The sequence below is a fragment of the Herpailurus yagouaroundi genome, unplaced genomic scaffold, assembly GCF_014898765.1.
Source record: "Herpailurus yagouaroundi ecotype Mexico unplaced genomic scaffold, PumYag 77, whole genome shotgun sequence".
Taxonomy (NCBI): Eukaryota; Metazoa; Chordata; class Mammalia; order Carnivora; family Felidae; genus Herpailurus; species Herpailurus yagouaroundi.
In genome coordinates, this window is record NW_024412388.1 from 19,742,755 (window position 1) to 19,758,819 (window position 16,065).

The 16,065-nt window shown below is 42.0% G+C and overlaps 1 protein-coding gene across 3 annotated transcripts in view; it reads left to right on the forward strand.

Annotated features, from left to right (window-relative positions):
- Window positions 1-16,065, forward strand: part of CEP85 (centrosomal protein 85) — a 30,474-nt gene that overhangs the window by 9,526 nt on the left and 4,883 nt on the right. For 2 of the 3 annotated variants that reach the window (XM_040465789.1, XM_040465796.1), the window contains exons 4-11: window positions 4,967-5,661; window positions 6,493-6,626; window positions 7,049-7,166; window positions 8,262-8,447; window positions 12,138-12,290; window positions 12,517-12,668; window positions 13,784-13,898; window positions 15,012-15,062. In XM_040465789.1, the coding sequence (XP_040321723.1) occupies window positions 4,967-5,661; window positions 6,493-6,626; window positions 7,049-7,166; window positions 8,262-8,447; window positions 12,138-12,290; window positions 12,517-12,668; window positions 13,784-13,898; window positions 15,012-15,062 (1,604 nt within the window). Of the gene's footprint in view, window positions 1-4,418; window positions 4,649-4,966; window positions 5,662-6,492; window positions 6,627-7,048; window positions 7,167-8,261; window positions 8,448-12,137; window positions 12,291-12,516; window positions 12,669-13,783; window positions 13,899-15,011; window positions 15,063-16,065 lie in introns of those variants that run through there. The other variant, XM_040465804.1, reaches the window with a different exon arrangement.

The following is a 16,065-nucleotide window of genomic DNA, read 5'->3' on the forward strand; positions in this document are numbered from 1 at the left end:
TCTGCCCCTCCCCCGTTCATGCTCTGTCTCTCTCTGTCCCAAAAAAATAAATAAACGTTAAAAAAAAAAAATTTTTTTTAAAAATACTAGTGACTAGTTTTGTGACTTTATTTTTTTTTTAATTTTTTTTTTTAATTTTTTTTTTCAACGTTTATTTATTTTTGGGACAGAGAGAGACAGAGCATGAACGGGGGAGGGGCAGAGAGAGAGGAAGACACAGAATCGGAAACAGGCTCCAGGCTCTGAGCCATCAGCCCAGAGCCTGACGCGGGGCTCGAACTCACGGACCGCAAGATCGTGACCTGGCTGAAGTCGGACGCTTAACCGACTGCGCCACCCAGGCGCCCCGAGTCACTAGTATTTTATCAGATGTCACAGCCACTAGGATGGCTATAATCAAAAACGTAATAACAAGTGTTGGTGAGAATCTAAAGAAATTGGAACCTCTATACAGTACTGGTGGGAATGTAAAATATTATAGCTGTTTTGGAAAGCAGTTTGGCAGATCTTCAAAAAGGTAAACATGGAGTCACCCTATGACTCAACAGTTCCACTCCACCTACCCAAAAGAAATGAAAACACATTTCTACACATAATCTTGTTATAGGAATGTTCATAGCATTATACATAGTAGCCAAAAAATGGAAACAACCCCAAATGTTTATTAACTGATGAATGGATGAGTAGAATGTAGTATATCCATATAATAGTACATTTTTCTGCAATAAAAAGAAATTAAGTACTAATACATGCTACAAAACGGATGAACTTTTAAAATATTTATGCTAAATAAAGCCAGACACAAAAGGCCACATATTGTATGATTCCATTTATGTGAAATGTCTAGAATAGGCCAATCTATAGAGACAGAAAATAACTTAGTGATTGCCTAAGGCTAGGGAAGTTAGGGGAAATGGAATGTGACTGCTAAAGGATAAGACATTTCTTTTTGTGGTGATAAAATGTTCAATAATTGATTTTTGTGATGGTTATACACCACTGAATATAGTAAAAACCATTGACTTGTACACTTCAAGTGGATGAATTGAATGGATGTGAGTTATATTTCTGTTTTTTAAATTTTTTAAGTTTATTTATTTTGAGAAAGAGAGCGTGTGTGCCTATACGAGCAGGACAGAGAGAGAGGGAGAGAATCCCAAACAGACTGCACTCTGTCAGCATGGAATCCGATGCGGGCTCGATCCCAGGAACCATGAGATCATGACCTGAGCCAAAATCAAGAGTCGGACACTTAACTAATTTAGCCATCCACGTGCCCCTAGGTTTTGTCTACATGTGCAGTCATGAAACCTTTTTCATTTTGACTAAATAATCTTTTAAAAATCAAACAGTGGTCTAGATACTCTGCCTACTGAATTGACTGACTGTATTTAATTCAGTCACATCATTACACAGATTGTATGCTTTTTATTCCTTTGGGGAAAAAATATATATATTTCCTCTTGTGCATTCTTAAAAAAAAATTTTTTTTAATGTTTTAATTTATTTTTGAGACAGAGAGCGTGAGCAGGGGAGGGGCAGAGAGAGAGCAAGACAGAATCCGAAGCGGGCTCCAGGCTCTGAGCTGTCAGCACAGAGCTTGACACGGGGCTCGAACTCAGGAACCGCGAGATCATGGCCTGAGCCAAAGTCAGACACTTAACTGACTGAGCCACCCAGGCACCCCAAAATTATAGTAGCCTTGATGTAGTGACCAAAGCCATTGGTCTAGAAGTTTGTTTGTTTTTGTTTTTTTTAAAGGATCCAAGGTGTCTTCTCTGCCAAAACAGTTTTGTACAATGGTCTTTATCTTAATTCTTGTTCATTTTGTTTATGAATCTAGCTTGGTTTTGTTTGGAGCCCAGTTGACAAGAACCCTTTTGACTGGTATAAAATATAGTTCATTGTTGCATCTTTTTTTTTTTTTTTCATTGTTGCATCTTTAAACTAAACAGGCTTGGTTTTGTTTCCACCCCTCATTAAGATGTTTTACCTTGAAGATTCTCAAGGGACTGGTAGAGATATATACTTGAGAACTCAGAGGCTTTCAGCTCTTTGCTAAAGACTGAAATAGTCTCTGGCTTAGTTCAGACTACCTTACTTCATAAACCAGTATGAGATATAGACAGAAATGATCAAGATTTAGCAATAGCTGAGACATCTGCGTGGCTCAGTCCATTAAGTGTCTGACTCTTGATTTCAGCTCAGATCTTGATCTCTGGGTGGTGAGTTTAAGCCCCACATTGGGCTCTGCACTGGGCATGAAGCCTACTTAAAAAAAAAAAAAAAAAAAAAAAGATTTAGTTATAGGGAAATCTACCCCTTACCAAGAAAGCAGAGTTGTTAGAATTGGGGGAGAGACGGGGCGCCTGGGTGGCGCAGTCGGTTAAGCGTCCGACTTCAGCCAGGTCACGATCTCACGGTCCGTGAGTTCGAGCCCCGCGTCAGGCTCTGGGCTGATGGCTCAGAGCCTGGAGCCTGTTTCTGATTCTGTGTCTCCCTCTCTCTCTGCCCCTCCCCCATTCATGCTCTGTCTCTCTCTGTCCCAAAAAATAAATAAACGTTGAAAAAAAAATTAAAAAAAAAATAAATAAAAAGAATTGGGGGAGAGAGGGTGGAGCAGGGCAGTGGGTATTGTTGAGAGGAGAGATTTAGAAATATGAATACCCTTAAAGTGGCCAAAACCCAATGATTCTGAGAACTGTACACTTTTCTCTCCAAAAAATCACATATCCTATACTTTAAATTTTGAAAGCCTTTGAAAATTGTAGAAGGTAAGTGGCCCTTTTGAAAATAAGTGTTGCTGTTTGTTTCAAAATACAAACCAGACTTAAGGTGTAACTTGACATTTAATACCAGTTTATCAGAATCACAGCAGATTCCTTACTATAAGTAGATAAACCTAATAGATAAGTGACAAATGAGGAAGATTTTACTTTATTTTTTTTATTTTTTAAAAGTTTGTGTGTGTGCGTGTGTGAGAGAGAGAGAGAGAGCACATATAAGTTGGGGAGGGGCAGAGAGGTTGAGAGAGAGAATCCCAAGCAGGCTCCACATCATTGGTGCAGAACCCAGCATGGGGCTTGATCTCACCATCGTGAGAGCATGATCTGAGACAAAATCAAGAGTCAAACACTTAACCAACTGAGCGCCCCAAGATTTTCCTTTGTTCTTTTGTCTGTAGATGAAACACACTCCTAGAAAATTAGGAAAACCATATTCTCCTGGGTCATTTGGTACCTTTCTTCTTGGCTTTGGTTTTGGCATTACTACTTTGGGAGTTGTGGGCTCAACACTGAATTTGGTGAGTCTTAAGAGTGGTGCTGTAGATGAAGAATGGAAGGAGGTGTCGCAAAGTTCAGTGTAATAGCAGCCCCTCATATGCTGCAACCTCACTGTCTTCTGTTCCATAGTTATACTTTGAGAGCAGAGACCCTTGGTGAGAGTGGATGTTATGATGTTGTTAACAGAGGATTTCAAGTTGGGAGCTTACTATCCTTGGAAGTTTTCATCACCACCAGTCTACCTTATCCTTGTTGACTATTCCTATGTTTATGTTATGGGACATCAAAAACTGTATCCTTTGCCTCTGAAATGTTCTTCTGTCTTGGTCCTGAGAGGCAGACACATTTATCAGAAATAACTGTTGTTGTTTTGATTTGGTTTTTGTTTTGTTTTAGTATGGCTTTTTATATCCCCAAGATCATCTGAGTATAGGAGATTAGATACTTTGCCTTATCCCATACATGATAAGGGATAATTTGGCATGTCCATGTTTTTAAAGAGCTGCTTACGAATGCATATCAGAAGATGGTAGCCAATCTATAGTAAGGTTATAGTATCTGTCTTCATTAGCTGAGTGTGTTCTGTGTTGGTTGATGGAAAGGAAAAAGAGAAATGAATTAAATTGGTAGTCCATTCTTCTCCATGGTAGATGTGCTTGGTTTGGAAATGAGTACTGGACATAGTTGAAAAAGGAAGACATTTCTATTCCTTGTCCCCTTACTCAGTTTTTTCCTGGTGAAAGTAACAGGTATGTTTCCTAATGTTACTGTCTTGTTGTTTGCTTGCAGTCCACTTCCTTGGCACATTAGTTCTGTGACCCTGTAATCTTTTTCAGAGTAGTACTTGAAACTTGGAAATAATGTAGAAATGTGAACCTTTTGCAGCGGAGCTAATCAGAGAGTTGTCTCCCAAGACCAATCAAGAGCTAAAGGAAACATAAATCGAATCTAAAGGAAAAGTGAAAAGTCACAGTTAGATACAAACAAGGGGGAAGTGAAAGGCAAAATATAAAATAGAGGATTTCAATGTGTACCCACTTGAGAGTGCTTACTGTGCTGGAGTGAAACCTGAGAGTTACTAAGAATAACTTCACATATCCAGGCAGTCAGGTCTGGTGCGTGGGAGAGAGAATAGAATCCTGATTCAGATGCTGTACTCCCTGTCCTGGATACAGAGCAGCACTATCCACTGTACCTTTTTCTTTGGATAGTTTAGATTCATTGCTTACCTTTGCTGGGAAGCTTTTGGAGGCCACAGAGGATTCTGGCAGCCCTCCCTTGGAAAGAATATTTTTATTGGATCGGATTATAGCTTGAGAGTTCCCCAACTCCCAGAAGAGTAAGACCTAATCCATTTCCCTTAAGTAAGTGATTTTTTTTTTTTTTAAGTTCAGTTTTAAGCTTTGTTTGTTGACTGGCAAGATTTTTTATTCATATACAAAGGACAGAGTGTAAATTAAAAGTAAAGCTAATGTTGCCTTTGGTTGGTTTACCTTGTGAATGGCATTTGAGATCCTAGAATACATACTTCTAAGTTAGGCTGCCTTGTCTTTCTGCCTGATACTTGTGATAATAGTGTCCACTCTGCCTGGTCTCAGGACAGAGAATGTCTGGTGTGGCAGCCATACTCAAAAAAGTATGCTCCTTCAGTTTTGACTTACGGAAATCTATTCTCTTTGCAGATTTTTGTAGCTCAAGTAGCAGCCCTCCTTTCCAGCCCATCAAAAGCCACATAACCATTCCAACAGCCCATGTGATACCTTCTACTTTGGGGACCTCTCCTGCCAAGCCAAATTCTATACCTTCTGGACCCTCTTCCTCCAAACTCCCTTTATCAGGGCTGGCTGAAGGTGTGGGGATGACAAGAAACGGAGACCTTGGTGCAATGAAACGTTCTCCAGGCCTATCTAGAGATTTCATGTATCTCTGTGGTGCTACCGGAGAAAATGGAATTGAGCAGTCCTGGTTTCCAGCAGTGGGCCATGAAAGAGAAGAAGAGGTGAGGAAGTTTGATATTCCCAGTATGGAGTCTACCCTTAATCAGTCGGCAGTGATGGAGACATTTTATTCAGATCCCCACTACCAAGTCCACTTCCACAACCCAAGAGCCGACACAAACAAGGAGTTATACAAAGTGTTGCCTGAGACCAAGAAGGCACCGGGCAGTGGGGTGGTATGTGAACGGAATGGACCTCACCCTAACAGCAGTGGAGTGCTCCCTTTGGGACTCCAGCCTGCTCCTGGCTTCTCCAAGCCTATACCCTCTCAGGTATGGCAGCCGAACCCTGACCCTTGGCATCCCCGTGAGCGATCTTGTGAGCTCAGCACGTGTCGACAGCAGCTGGAGTTGATCCGTTTACAGATGGAGCAAATGCAGGTAGAGACCCCTTTCCTTGGATTTCATAGGTTCTGTGCAGATCTTAGAACTATATAGGTTTTGTCCTATAAATTTCGATTCTAAAGAAAACATTTGTAAGAAAAAGAGAAGATGTTTGTAGATAGGAAGTGAAGGCTTGTGAATGCCATGTTGGTGGTCTCATTAAACACCAGATAGGTCCTCCAGAGTAGAGGGTTACAGCAGAAGACCCCAAAAAGTATAACATTAACAATGATCATGTACTACATACTGTGTACCAGTCACTAGGGCAGGGACTTTCACATATAGAATCTTATTTAAATCTTGTAGCACTTTGATGAGGTAAATGTAAAAATTTTACCAAGTTCTTAGAATAAGTAATCTGTCCAGAGTCACAAAGCTGGTAAGTGGCAGAGCTAGGGTTTAAAACCCATCTCTAAACTCCTGTTTTCCTTCTATTATATCAATTTTGTGTTTAAAAAGATTAAAAAAAAAAAGGGCCTTGTACTGCTTAAGAGTGGAAAGGAAAGGAAAGAAGCAGGATACATTCTCCTTTCCTAGTTGGTGAGGACATCTTAGCTCCTGGTTTGCCTCTCTTGCCAGATAATGAAAGATAAGTGACCTTTTCTTAGAACCTAGAGCCTTTCTGAGCAGGGAGTGTCCAGTTGGCAGAAGTCTCCCTGGCAGGTTCTTTCCAGTCATGCATCAGAGCTAAAATTATTTCATAAACACTGGGCCTTCTCAGGCTGAGCCAAAGTGAACCTTGACTAGAGACCCAGCTGGGTACTCCTCAGGTGTTTTCAGGTGCTCGTGGGTCAAGGTCAAGCCTCTCTGGGCCTGCTTGTCTTCCAGCTTCAGAATGGAGCCGTCTGCCACCATCCCGCTGCTTTTGCTCCTCCACTGCCCACATTAGAACCAGCACAATGGATCAGCATCTTGAACAGTAATGAACACCTTCTGAAGGAAAAGGAGCTCCTCATTGACAAGTAAGAGGGCAAGGGGTGCCCTAAGATCAGCCTCTGCTCTCCCAGCCCCCATTGATGGCACCTAATGAGGTCTTCCCAGGGATAGCACATCCTCCTCTGTTTGGGTCTACACCTTGCCTCTTGGTAGAGCTAGGTTGATAAGCACCGAGTCCTTTATCTGACTAATGTGATAGGCGAATTGTGTGTCCTCAGGGGCTCTGGAAGTGCCTGTAGGGGGCAGCCAGTTCTTTGCAGCTGATCTTTCCTTATTTCCCAAGTCAGTTTTCTTATTTTCTCTTCTTCCTTCAGTAAAACAATACTGCCCATAATGCCAGGCCTTTGTTTTATATACTATGAATTGTACTCAACTAAGGAAGGTGGGGGCTCATATTGCAAGTAGGTTAGTGTCAGGACCCTGGACCTCATTCTGCTGGCTTTTGCAGGCAAAGGAAGCACATTTCTCAGCTGGAGCAGAAAGTACGAGAGAGTGAACTACAAGTCCACAGTGCCCTTTTGGGCCGCCCTGCCCCCTTCGGGGATGTCTGCTTGCTGAGGCTGCAGGTAAGCATTGGCAGCCAGAATGGTACTCTGATTGTCATAACTCAGTATCTTCCCTTTGCTTCGTACTGTTAGGTATCCAGGAGATAGAAAAGGGATCAAGTGATGTAAAATGTCCTTGCCCTCAAAGGAAGGACAAAGCAAAGCCCTCAAAGAGTAGACATCCTAATTATAAAGCATCCCCTGTTCTGCCTTTGTGGGAGCAGAAAAGATTTAAGGGTAAAATCAGGTATGCCTTGGTGTCAGGACATACTTGGGAGAAGAGGAAGGCAGAGCAAGGTACATAGTAAGGTTCTAGAGTTGGGTGATGTTCTAAGTCTTAATCTCCCAGCCTTTAGCCAAATGGAGGGGGAGGCAGAGGTAACAGGATTTACAGCCATTCTCATTTTTATTCTTCCATGTCTAGAAGCAGCTAAAGGAAGCCATGTTTTCACTAATGGCAATGGCTCCTAAAAAAAAATCTTGCTTTGTTGACCAAGCTTCTTCTGCAATATGAGCTTTTGAGTGATGGGTATTAGGCAGATTATAGTACTGGCTTTGTCACCTAGTGGACCTATTAAGATTGTGTTCTATGTTATGGCATCAGAATGTTAGAGTGAGAAGGGCCCTTATATAAAATCTAGTTCAGTCCTCTAATTTGCTGATGAAAATATTGAGGCTCAAGAAAGAGGAAGAATTTTTGCCTAAGGTCATGTAGAAAATAGAGGAGGACCAGGCCTTGAGCACAGGTCTTCTGAGATCTTATCCTGTGTTCCTTCCATTTTACTACTAGCACCTCAGGCATTGCTTTAAGGCAGTGATTCTGAAATTTGAGTGTGCATCAGAATCACCTGGAGGGCTTGTTAAGACACAGATTATTGGGCCCTATCCCCAGAGTTTCTGATTTGGTGGGCTGGGAGTTGGGCTCAAGAATTTGTATCTCTGACAAATTCCCAGGTGATGCTGAAGATGTTAGTCCTAGAACCACACGGTGAGAAGCACTACTTAAAGAAATTCTTAGAGAAAGATGATATTTGACCACAAAGAATACTGAGGATAAGTAAAGTACATGGGGCTGTAAGGGTAAGGAACAGTCACATATCCAGAATCTTTATGCAGGAATTGCAGCGAGAGAACACTTTCTTACGTGCGCAGTTTGCACAGAAGACAGAAGCCCTAAGCAAAGAAAAGATGGAGCTTGAAAAGAAACTCTCTGCTTCAGAAGTTGAAATCCAGCTCATCAGAGAATCACTCAAAGTGGCATTGCAGAAGCACTCAGAGGAGGGGAAGAAACAGGAAGAAAGGGTGAGCTAAGGAGCTGGTAGCTCTCTAATTCACAAAGGAGTTGGCAGTCAGCCCTCTCCTATCAAACCCTAAGCTGTTTCTGGCCCCCATTCTTGGAACTAGGAGGAGCCAACTGGGTGAGATCTTACACTGACTTTTCATGCAGGACTGGTCTACTGGAAATGGCACCTCTCCTTTTTGCTTATCTCCACAAAAGTACCACAGACAAAGTCCCTCACTACCCCAGGTCGTGATAGGCCCCCAGCTGGCTTGGGTAGAAAACCAGCCTGGGCAGTCATACCAGATGGTACTGTTGCAAGTGTTTAAACACCTGTGGTAAATTTATATCATTCAGCCTGGTTTTTCCTTATTCTGCCTAAAAAGTAGAGAAGAATTCCATGTGTGCAGCCAGTTTGGGAATTTTTACATTTGTGCTAGTGCTCTTAGAATTGCCTTAGAGTGGGACGCCTGGGTGCCTAGCTCAGTTCATTAAGCATCCAGCTCTTGATTTCAGCTCAGGTCATGATCTCATGGTTCATGAGATAAAGCCCTGTGTTGTTGGGCTCTGTGCCGACAGCACAGAGCCAACTTGGGATTCATTCTCCCTCCCCCCCTCCCCTCCCCCTCCCCCGGCCCCTCCTCTTCCCCCTCCCCCCCCCTCCCTGCCCCGGACCCCTGCTTGTGTTCTCTCTGTGTCTCAAAATAAATAAACATTAAAAAACAAAACAAAGAATTGCCTTAGGCCAAGATTGGTCATCATAGAAGGAGCCAATTTAAAATCTTTGCTTCTGTTCACAGTTTGCTCTAATGCAGATGTTCTTGGAAACCAGTTTAATAATGTTTAGTTCTGGACCACTTGCATCAAAATCAACCAGATCAGTGCTTCTTAAACTTTAATGCGCCTAAGAATCACTGGGTGATCTTGTTTAAAATACAGATCCAGGGGCACCTGGGTGGCTCAGTTGGTTGAGCGTCTGACTTCGGCTCAGGTCATGATCTCCCAGTCTGTGTGGGTTCGAGCCTCACTCGGGCTCTGTGCTGACAGCTTGCTCAGAGCCTGGAGCCTGCTTCTGATTCTGTGTCTCCCTCTCTCTCTGTCCCTCCCCCGCTCATGCTCGCTCGCTCTCTCTCTGTCAAAAATAAATAAACATTAAAATTAAAAAAAATAAAAATAAAATAAAATACAGATCCAGATTTAGTAATTCTGGGGTGGGGTGTGCCTAGGATCTTGCATTTTTAACAAGTTCCCAGGTGATGTTGGTGCCACTGGTATAGCAAGGACTTAGAGGCTTGTTAAAAAAAACTTTTAATCAAAATACGTGTATCCAAGTTGAAATAATAAAATACCAATATGTTTATAATAAATATTAGTAGCTCTGTGCCCAGCTCCACTCCACAAAGATTTCTACCCTTAACTCTTCTTTTCTCTATATTTCTGAGTATATTCCTGAGATTTTTGCTCGTTTTGTCTCATGGATGCAATATCTTCTCTCTCTGATAATACTGATTATAATTTTGGCATGTCTACATCTGCTTATAGTATTGTTTCTTGTTTTTTTCAGAACCTTTTATTTTGTTTTGGTGAATTCATGTCAGAGGCTTAGTGATCCTTGAATGGGCACTTCTGTTTAAGAATGAAGTATTTAAAAACTGGATAGAAGCTCTAGCTTCGTGATAGTTGACTGGTGGAGTTCACTATAGGATGATCAGACTTGGACTACCTTCTCTCTCGAGGACCCTCAAATATTAGTATCTGAGTATCTTACCTCACTCTCTCCAGAAAAGAATCTTCAGCCTCCTGCCTAGTTGTGAGGCTAGGGACAGGAATGCTTTTGGCTTTTAGGATCTCAATACTGACAAGGAGATTAGGCTTAGAGTCCCACAGTTCTCTATATAGATTTTTACTTATACTTCCTTGCAACCCAGTGCTGCACGCTCTGCTGTGACTGATATCCTTGAGTCTGGAATCTCTCTGATTTCTCTGGAGAATAAATCTGCAGCCTCCTATTGGGGAAACTTAGGGTGAAAATGGTATCCAGCTAACCTGTATATAGACTTCCAATGAGTGCCCTATTTTTCAGATCTATGGCTGATACCTGCCTCAGATGTACCTGGTGCTTTGAGTTGAAAAGTACTGGGAGGGTGTGAAGGGCACATTGTTCTCCAAATTGTCTGTAATGCCCACTGTGGTTATAACTCTTTGAGTAATTTATCCCCTGTCCACTTTCATCTTCTGTAAACACGTTGAAATCTCTCATATACTTTTATCTCTTCCTCTATTAGCTTTTTAAAATTAGTACTCTAATTTCCTTCCTGTCATTTGAGAGATGTTTTAGAAGAAGAGATAAAGGTCTTTGGGTAATCCACCATTTTTTTTAAATTCAGAGTTGGTTATCAGCATTTTCAATAAGTTTCCCAGCTGAGTCTGATGCATATTAAAATGTGAGACTCACTGGTTTAGAGCTTGAAAGGGTAGAGATTATACCTGGGATAAAGCCTTTGGCTGATTTTCAGGGATCCACTCTTAGTACTTTCTTACCTTTGGATTAAATTAGGTCTGTGTCTCCTTTTGACATCAGTAAATATGCCTTACTTTTTCTCTACTTTCTCTAGCATCCTTTTTTCATACGCCAAAGAAAAAACCATAATAGTGGAGAAAAAGTGTACATTCAGCAAATCTTGGTTGAGTGCCCACTTTGTGCCAAACACTGAGCTATGGCTTTTATGTGTGGGGGCTATAATAATAAGCAAAATGGACATAGCTCCTCCTTTCAAGAAGTTTACAGTCTCATTAGCCCTTCCAGATGATTGCTTAGCTTTAAATCACATGTTCTGTTCAGGGAAGAAAGCATTACCTATTTCACTGGAACAGACCAGACCACTATGAATAACAAAGATGCTCATATTGTTTGGCAAATCCTAAGAGTATAGAAGTTTTTTCCCAGAACCCCAGGACAAAAACCAGATGGATTCTTTATTATAGGCATACCTTGTTTTATTGTGCTTCACTTTATCATGTGTCTCAAATACTGCATTTTTTACAAATTGAAGATTTGTGGCAACCCTGCCTTGATAAAAATCTTTTGGTGCCATTTTTCCAACAGCATTTGCTTATTTCATGTATCTGTGTTATATTTTGGTAATTCTTGCAGTATTTCAAACTTTCTCATTATGATTATGTTTGTTTTAGTGACCTGTGATCTGTGATTAAGACTTGCTGAAAGCTCAGATGATGATCAGCATATTTTAGCAATAAAGTATATTTTAATTAAGACATGTACATTGTTTTTTAGACACAATGCTATTGCACACCTCATAGACTACACTGTAGTGTAAACATAACTTTTATGTGAACTAGGAAACCAAAAAATTCATTTGACGTGTTTTATTGTGATACTCACTTTATTGCAGTGGTCTGGAACCAAACCTGCAGTGTCACCCAGGTATGCCTGTATGTAGAAATGCTACCAGTTTTTAAAAACTCCCCAAGGAGCCCTTCTTCCCTACCCTCGATTGGAACGTTCAGGTGTGTTAACTCTGCAGTTTATGCCCTAATTTCAAATGGCAAAATTTGAACAGCTCCCTGTCTTCATTGTAGTAGAACGACATTTACAGCTCTAAGGGTAGAGACAATGGTCATTTCAGAAAAAAAGGTGATGTTCAGAGTCCTAGAGGGGTCAGTGGAGACAGATTCTTGACTTCTTTCCTTAGGTCAAGGGTCGTGATAAACATATCAATAATTTGAAAAAGAAATGTCAGAAGGAGTCAGAGCAGAACCGGGAGAAGCAGCAGCGTATTGAGACCTTGGAGCGTTACCTGGCTGACCTGCCCACCCTGGAAGATCATCAGAAGCAGAGCCAGCAGGTAGCAGCAATGTCTGGGCATACCTGGGGCTAGCAAGGAGTGGCCAAGCAGGGGGACTTCCTCAGCCTCTGCTGTATGCAGTTACCCTGTGGCTTCCTAAAGGAAAAACCCAAAGGAGTCAAGTCCAGACTCACATCTGTCCAATTTGCAATTGGACTGCACATTTTTTTGAGATACGCAGTATTCCTTGGCTTATTGACCGTAAGTATGGGATCCTGTCTCTCAGCTTAAGGATTCTGAATTGAAGAGTACAGAGCTGCAGGAGAGAGTAACCGAGCTGGAGAGTTTGCTGGAGGAAACCCAGGCAGCCTGCAGAGAGAAGGAGGGTCAACTGGAAAGCCTGAGACAGAGAGGAGCAGAATTCTCCAGTAGACATAGGTAAATAAATACTCTTGTGTAGTTGAGGAAAGGAGTGGAGAGTTAGGTCTATCCTACTTACTACCTGTGTGACTTAGAGCAAATCACTTTACTTTTCTGAGCTTCGTTTCTTTGGAATATGAATAATAGGATAGCTGCTTATGGGCAAGGAATAGGTCTTTGAGATGGAGAGTGGAGGGTGTAGTAGTGCAGTGGGGGTTTGTCATTATATCCTTTGGAAGGTCCAACCCAGTGCCTGGCATAATAATAATAATAATAATAATAATAATAATAGTAATCCTTGAGTATGTATGTGTTGAGCGAAGGGAACTACTTTATATACTGGGAAATTAGTTAACTGTATATTTGCAGATCCTGATGTTAAGGGTGGAGGGTGGGGGGTGATCTACATTTTGAACCTTGTAAGCTAAAGGCTACTAGGAACATCTGTTTCTCTTCAGCCCTAGGGATTGTTCTCGATTGCCACAACAGGTTCTAAGAACAAAACAAGATGCCATAATGTACTCTCAGGGTATTTTGAGAGCCTCTTCCATATCAGTTGCAGTTTCTGAAAATGTGATGGCTGTGTTTCGACAGCCTCTTGGACCAAATCCAGTTTCTAATGGGATGGATTGGATTTCTCATCCCAAATTCAACCATAGTGACCCTGTTGTTTGTCTCAGCAGATGAGCCATAATGAAAGTGATTGTGGGGATCCATTGGAGGAGACCTTCGGTTGGAGTCAGAAGAGAGGTTGGGGTCAAAGTTGACCCTGCCCCAGACTATGTGTGCCAAGAAAAAAAGATTTTGTTTTCCAAAATTTCTACAGTATACATGTATGACTTTTATAATCTAAATACATGTGATGAGTGTTTATTTTTAAATATCAAAACAAATATAGGTAGAGAATTGGTGGAAGAGTGGATAGATGCTGGCCTCTAGGGAAGAGAACTAACATACGCTAGGCAACTTGTGTGTGGTACACCCTATGTTACAACAGACCTAACACGTTATCCCCAGATATGGCTTGGAAGGGCCTGAGTGTCTTACCCCAAACGTACAATAAATAATAGAATCAGGAGGCAAAGCCACATCTGCCTGACTTCAAAATTCTTAAAGAGGCCACTGTCTTTCAGCCTGCAAGATAAGCAGTGTGTGGAGGAGGCCAGTGGAGAAGGTCCAGCCCAACAGGGAGAAGGTCCAAAAGTGGAAATGGAGTCCTGGCAGAAAGAATGTGATTCCCTCCGAAAGGTGACTGAGTGTGTCCAGGCTGTAATAGAGGGCAGGCTGAGAAGGAAGAGAAGATTGTGTACTGGGAAGGAACCATGAATTTCTGGCCCTGGGCCACCTAAGATGCATTACCCAGAACTTTCCTCTCTTTTCTGAGAAGTCACCCCTGCATAATAAGTTTGCATTTTAGATATTTATTCTTACAACAGGCAAGCAGAATTAGGAGAGGATATGCTTTTGAACATCCAAACTAGATGCTCCAAAATGGTACATTGATGCTTGGTGTACTTCATTCATGGCTTAGGCCCCACACAGAACCTCTTGCATTGGGCAGAGTTCTAACTGGCAAAGTGGCCCTAATTTAGCAGAGAAGAAACAGTCCAAACCTATTAGTGAGACTGATAGGTAGGTTAAAAAAAAAAAAAAGACCCAGAGGGGCACCTGGGTGGCTCAGTTGTTTAAGTGTCCGACTCTTGATCTCAGTTCAGGTCATGATCTTTCAGCTCATCAGATTGAGCCCCGCTTGCGCTCTGTGCTGACAGCACAGAGCCTGCTTGGGATTCTCTCTCTATCCCCCCGCTCTCTGCCCCTCCCCTACTTGCTCTCTCAAAATAAATAAATATACCCCAGAAATGGTTCAGAGAATACCTGAGGTCTCAAAGGACAGGAAATGGCCTATTCGTGGTCTCTCCTTGAACAGCCTTGTGACCAAAGCTATAAATAATAGCATTCATCACAGCTCTGGATAGGCCAGACTTCATTAAACTGAATTTTTGGTCCTGTCCTCTACTAAAGAACTAAAATGTACACTGGTTATATATAAAGTTTATTCTACTGGCCCACAGTTATCCGAGTGAATTCCCCACTTCCTCCCAGTAGTGGTCATAGTCCACATTACATTCCTGTTTAAACCTCTTTGTGAGTAGAGTACAGAAGTGTGAAGCTAGCTAGCTAGGATAGGGAATCTGGGTTTTTTTCTGTAAGTAGAGCTAAATTGCTTTCACCCTGGTTTCACTATTGATTGGCTATAGCCACAGTGGCACTAATAGACCACAGATCCTGATGTAGCCTCTTGCCCTCTGACCTTACCATCAGCCTGTGCTTATAGCCTTCCTTGATAACTTTGCCTTTCAGATTGTGGAGAAGCAACAACAGAAGATGGATCAGCTGCGTTCACAAGTACAGGTGAGCTGGTGTCCTTATGACATGGTGAGCAGGACTTGATGGAATCTCTAGAATTCGGCCAACTCTATGTTCTGTGTCATACAATTTGCTCAGTGTTAGGAGTATAGCAAGAATGAGACCCAATCAGTGCTTTTAGCCTACAATCTGTGGGGAAGAGGTTTTAGCACAATATTATGAGAACAATGTCCTTGCTGCTTTGGGGGAGCATAGAAGAGTCAGTGAAAGCAGGGCAGGTTAAGGAAGAGTTTCTGGAGATCATGAGCCTGGAACAAGGAGGAAAAGTTAGCTAGGCAAAGAAGAGCTGAATGCTTTGGTTTTAGAATTCCACATAGAAGGAATAGCACACGGAGCGCTTGGGTGGCTCATTCGGTTAAGAGTCCAACTCAATTTTGGCTCAGGTCATGATCTCACAGTTCGTGGGCTCAATCCCTACATCAGGCTCCATACTGACAGTGCGAATAGAATGTAATTTAGGTGTGAGGTAGTCAGATTTGCAACTCAGGCTTGAGTGTGGAAAGATTGGCACTTGGAGAGAAACAAGGCTGGAGGCTGGTGGATTATTGCAGAAATCCTGGTGAGAGATGATGAAGGAACCTGGCAGCATAGCAAGGAGAAGAAGCTGTGAGGGACAGATTCAAGTGAATTTTAGGAAGTGGAATTAAGAGGAATCAGTGACTGACAAGATGTAGGGGGTTAGAGAATAAGGAAAAACTAAAGACAACTCCTGGTTTCTATTTTGGGCCAGAGTAGGGAGGTGTCCTTAATTGGGTTCTCCAAAAAACCCTAGGTAAAGCAGGTGCACTCAGGTTCTCTTTGGACTCCAAAAGAGGTTTTCTCATCAAAACTGTGAAATGCACTCACTCTGAGAGCAGCTCAAAACTGCAGTCCTGCCTTTGCCATCATGTAGGTTGGGCTACGTCTGTCTAGTTCCCCTATTTCAAGTCCTATAAGAAGATAGTCAAGCCTAGTGAGTGTTTATATCCATTTAAAATCCCAGGTTCCT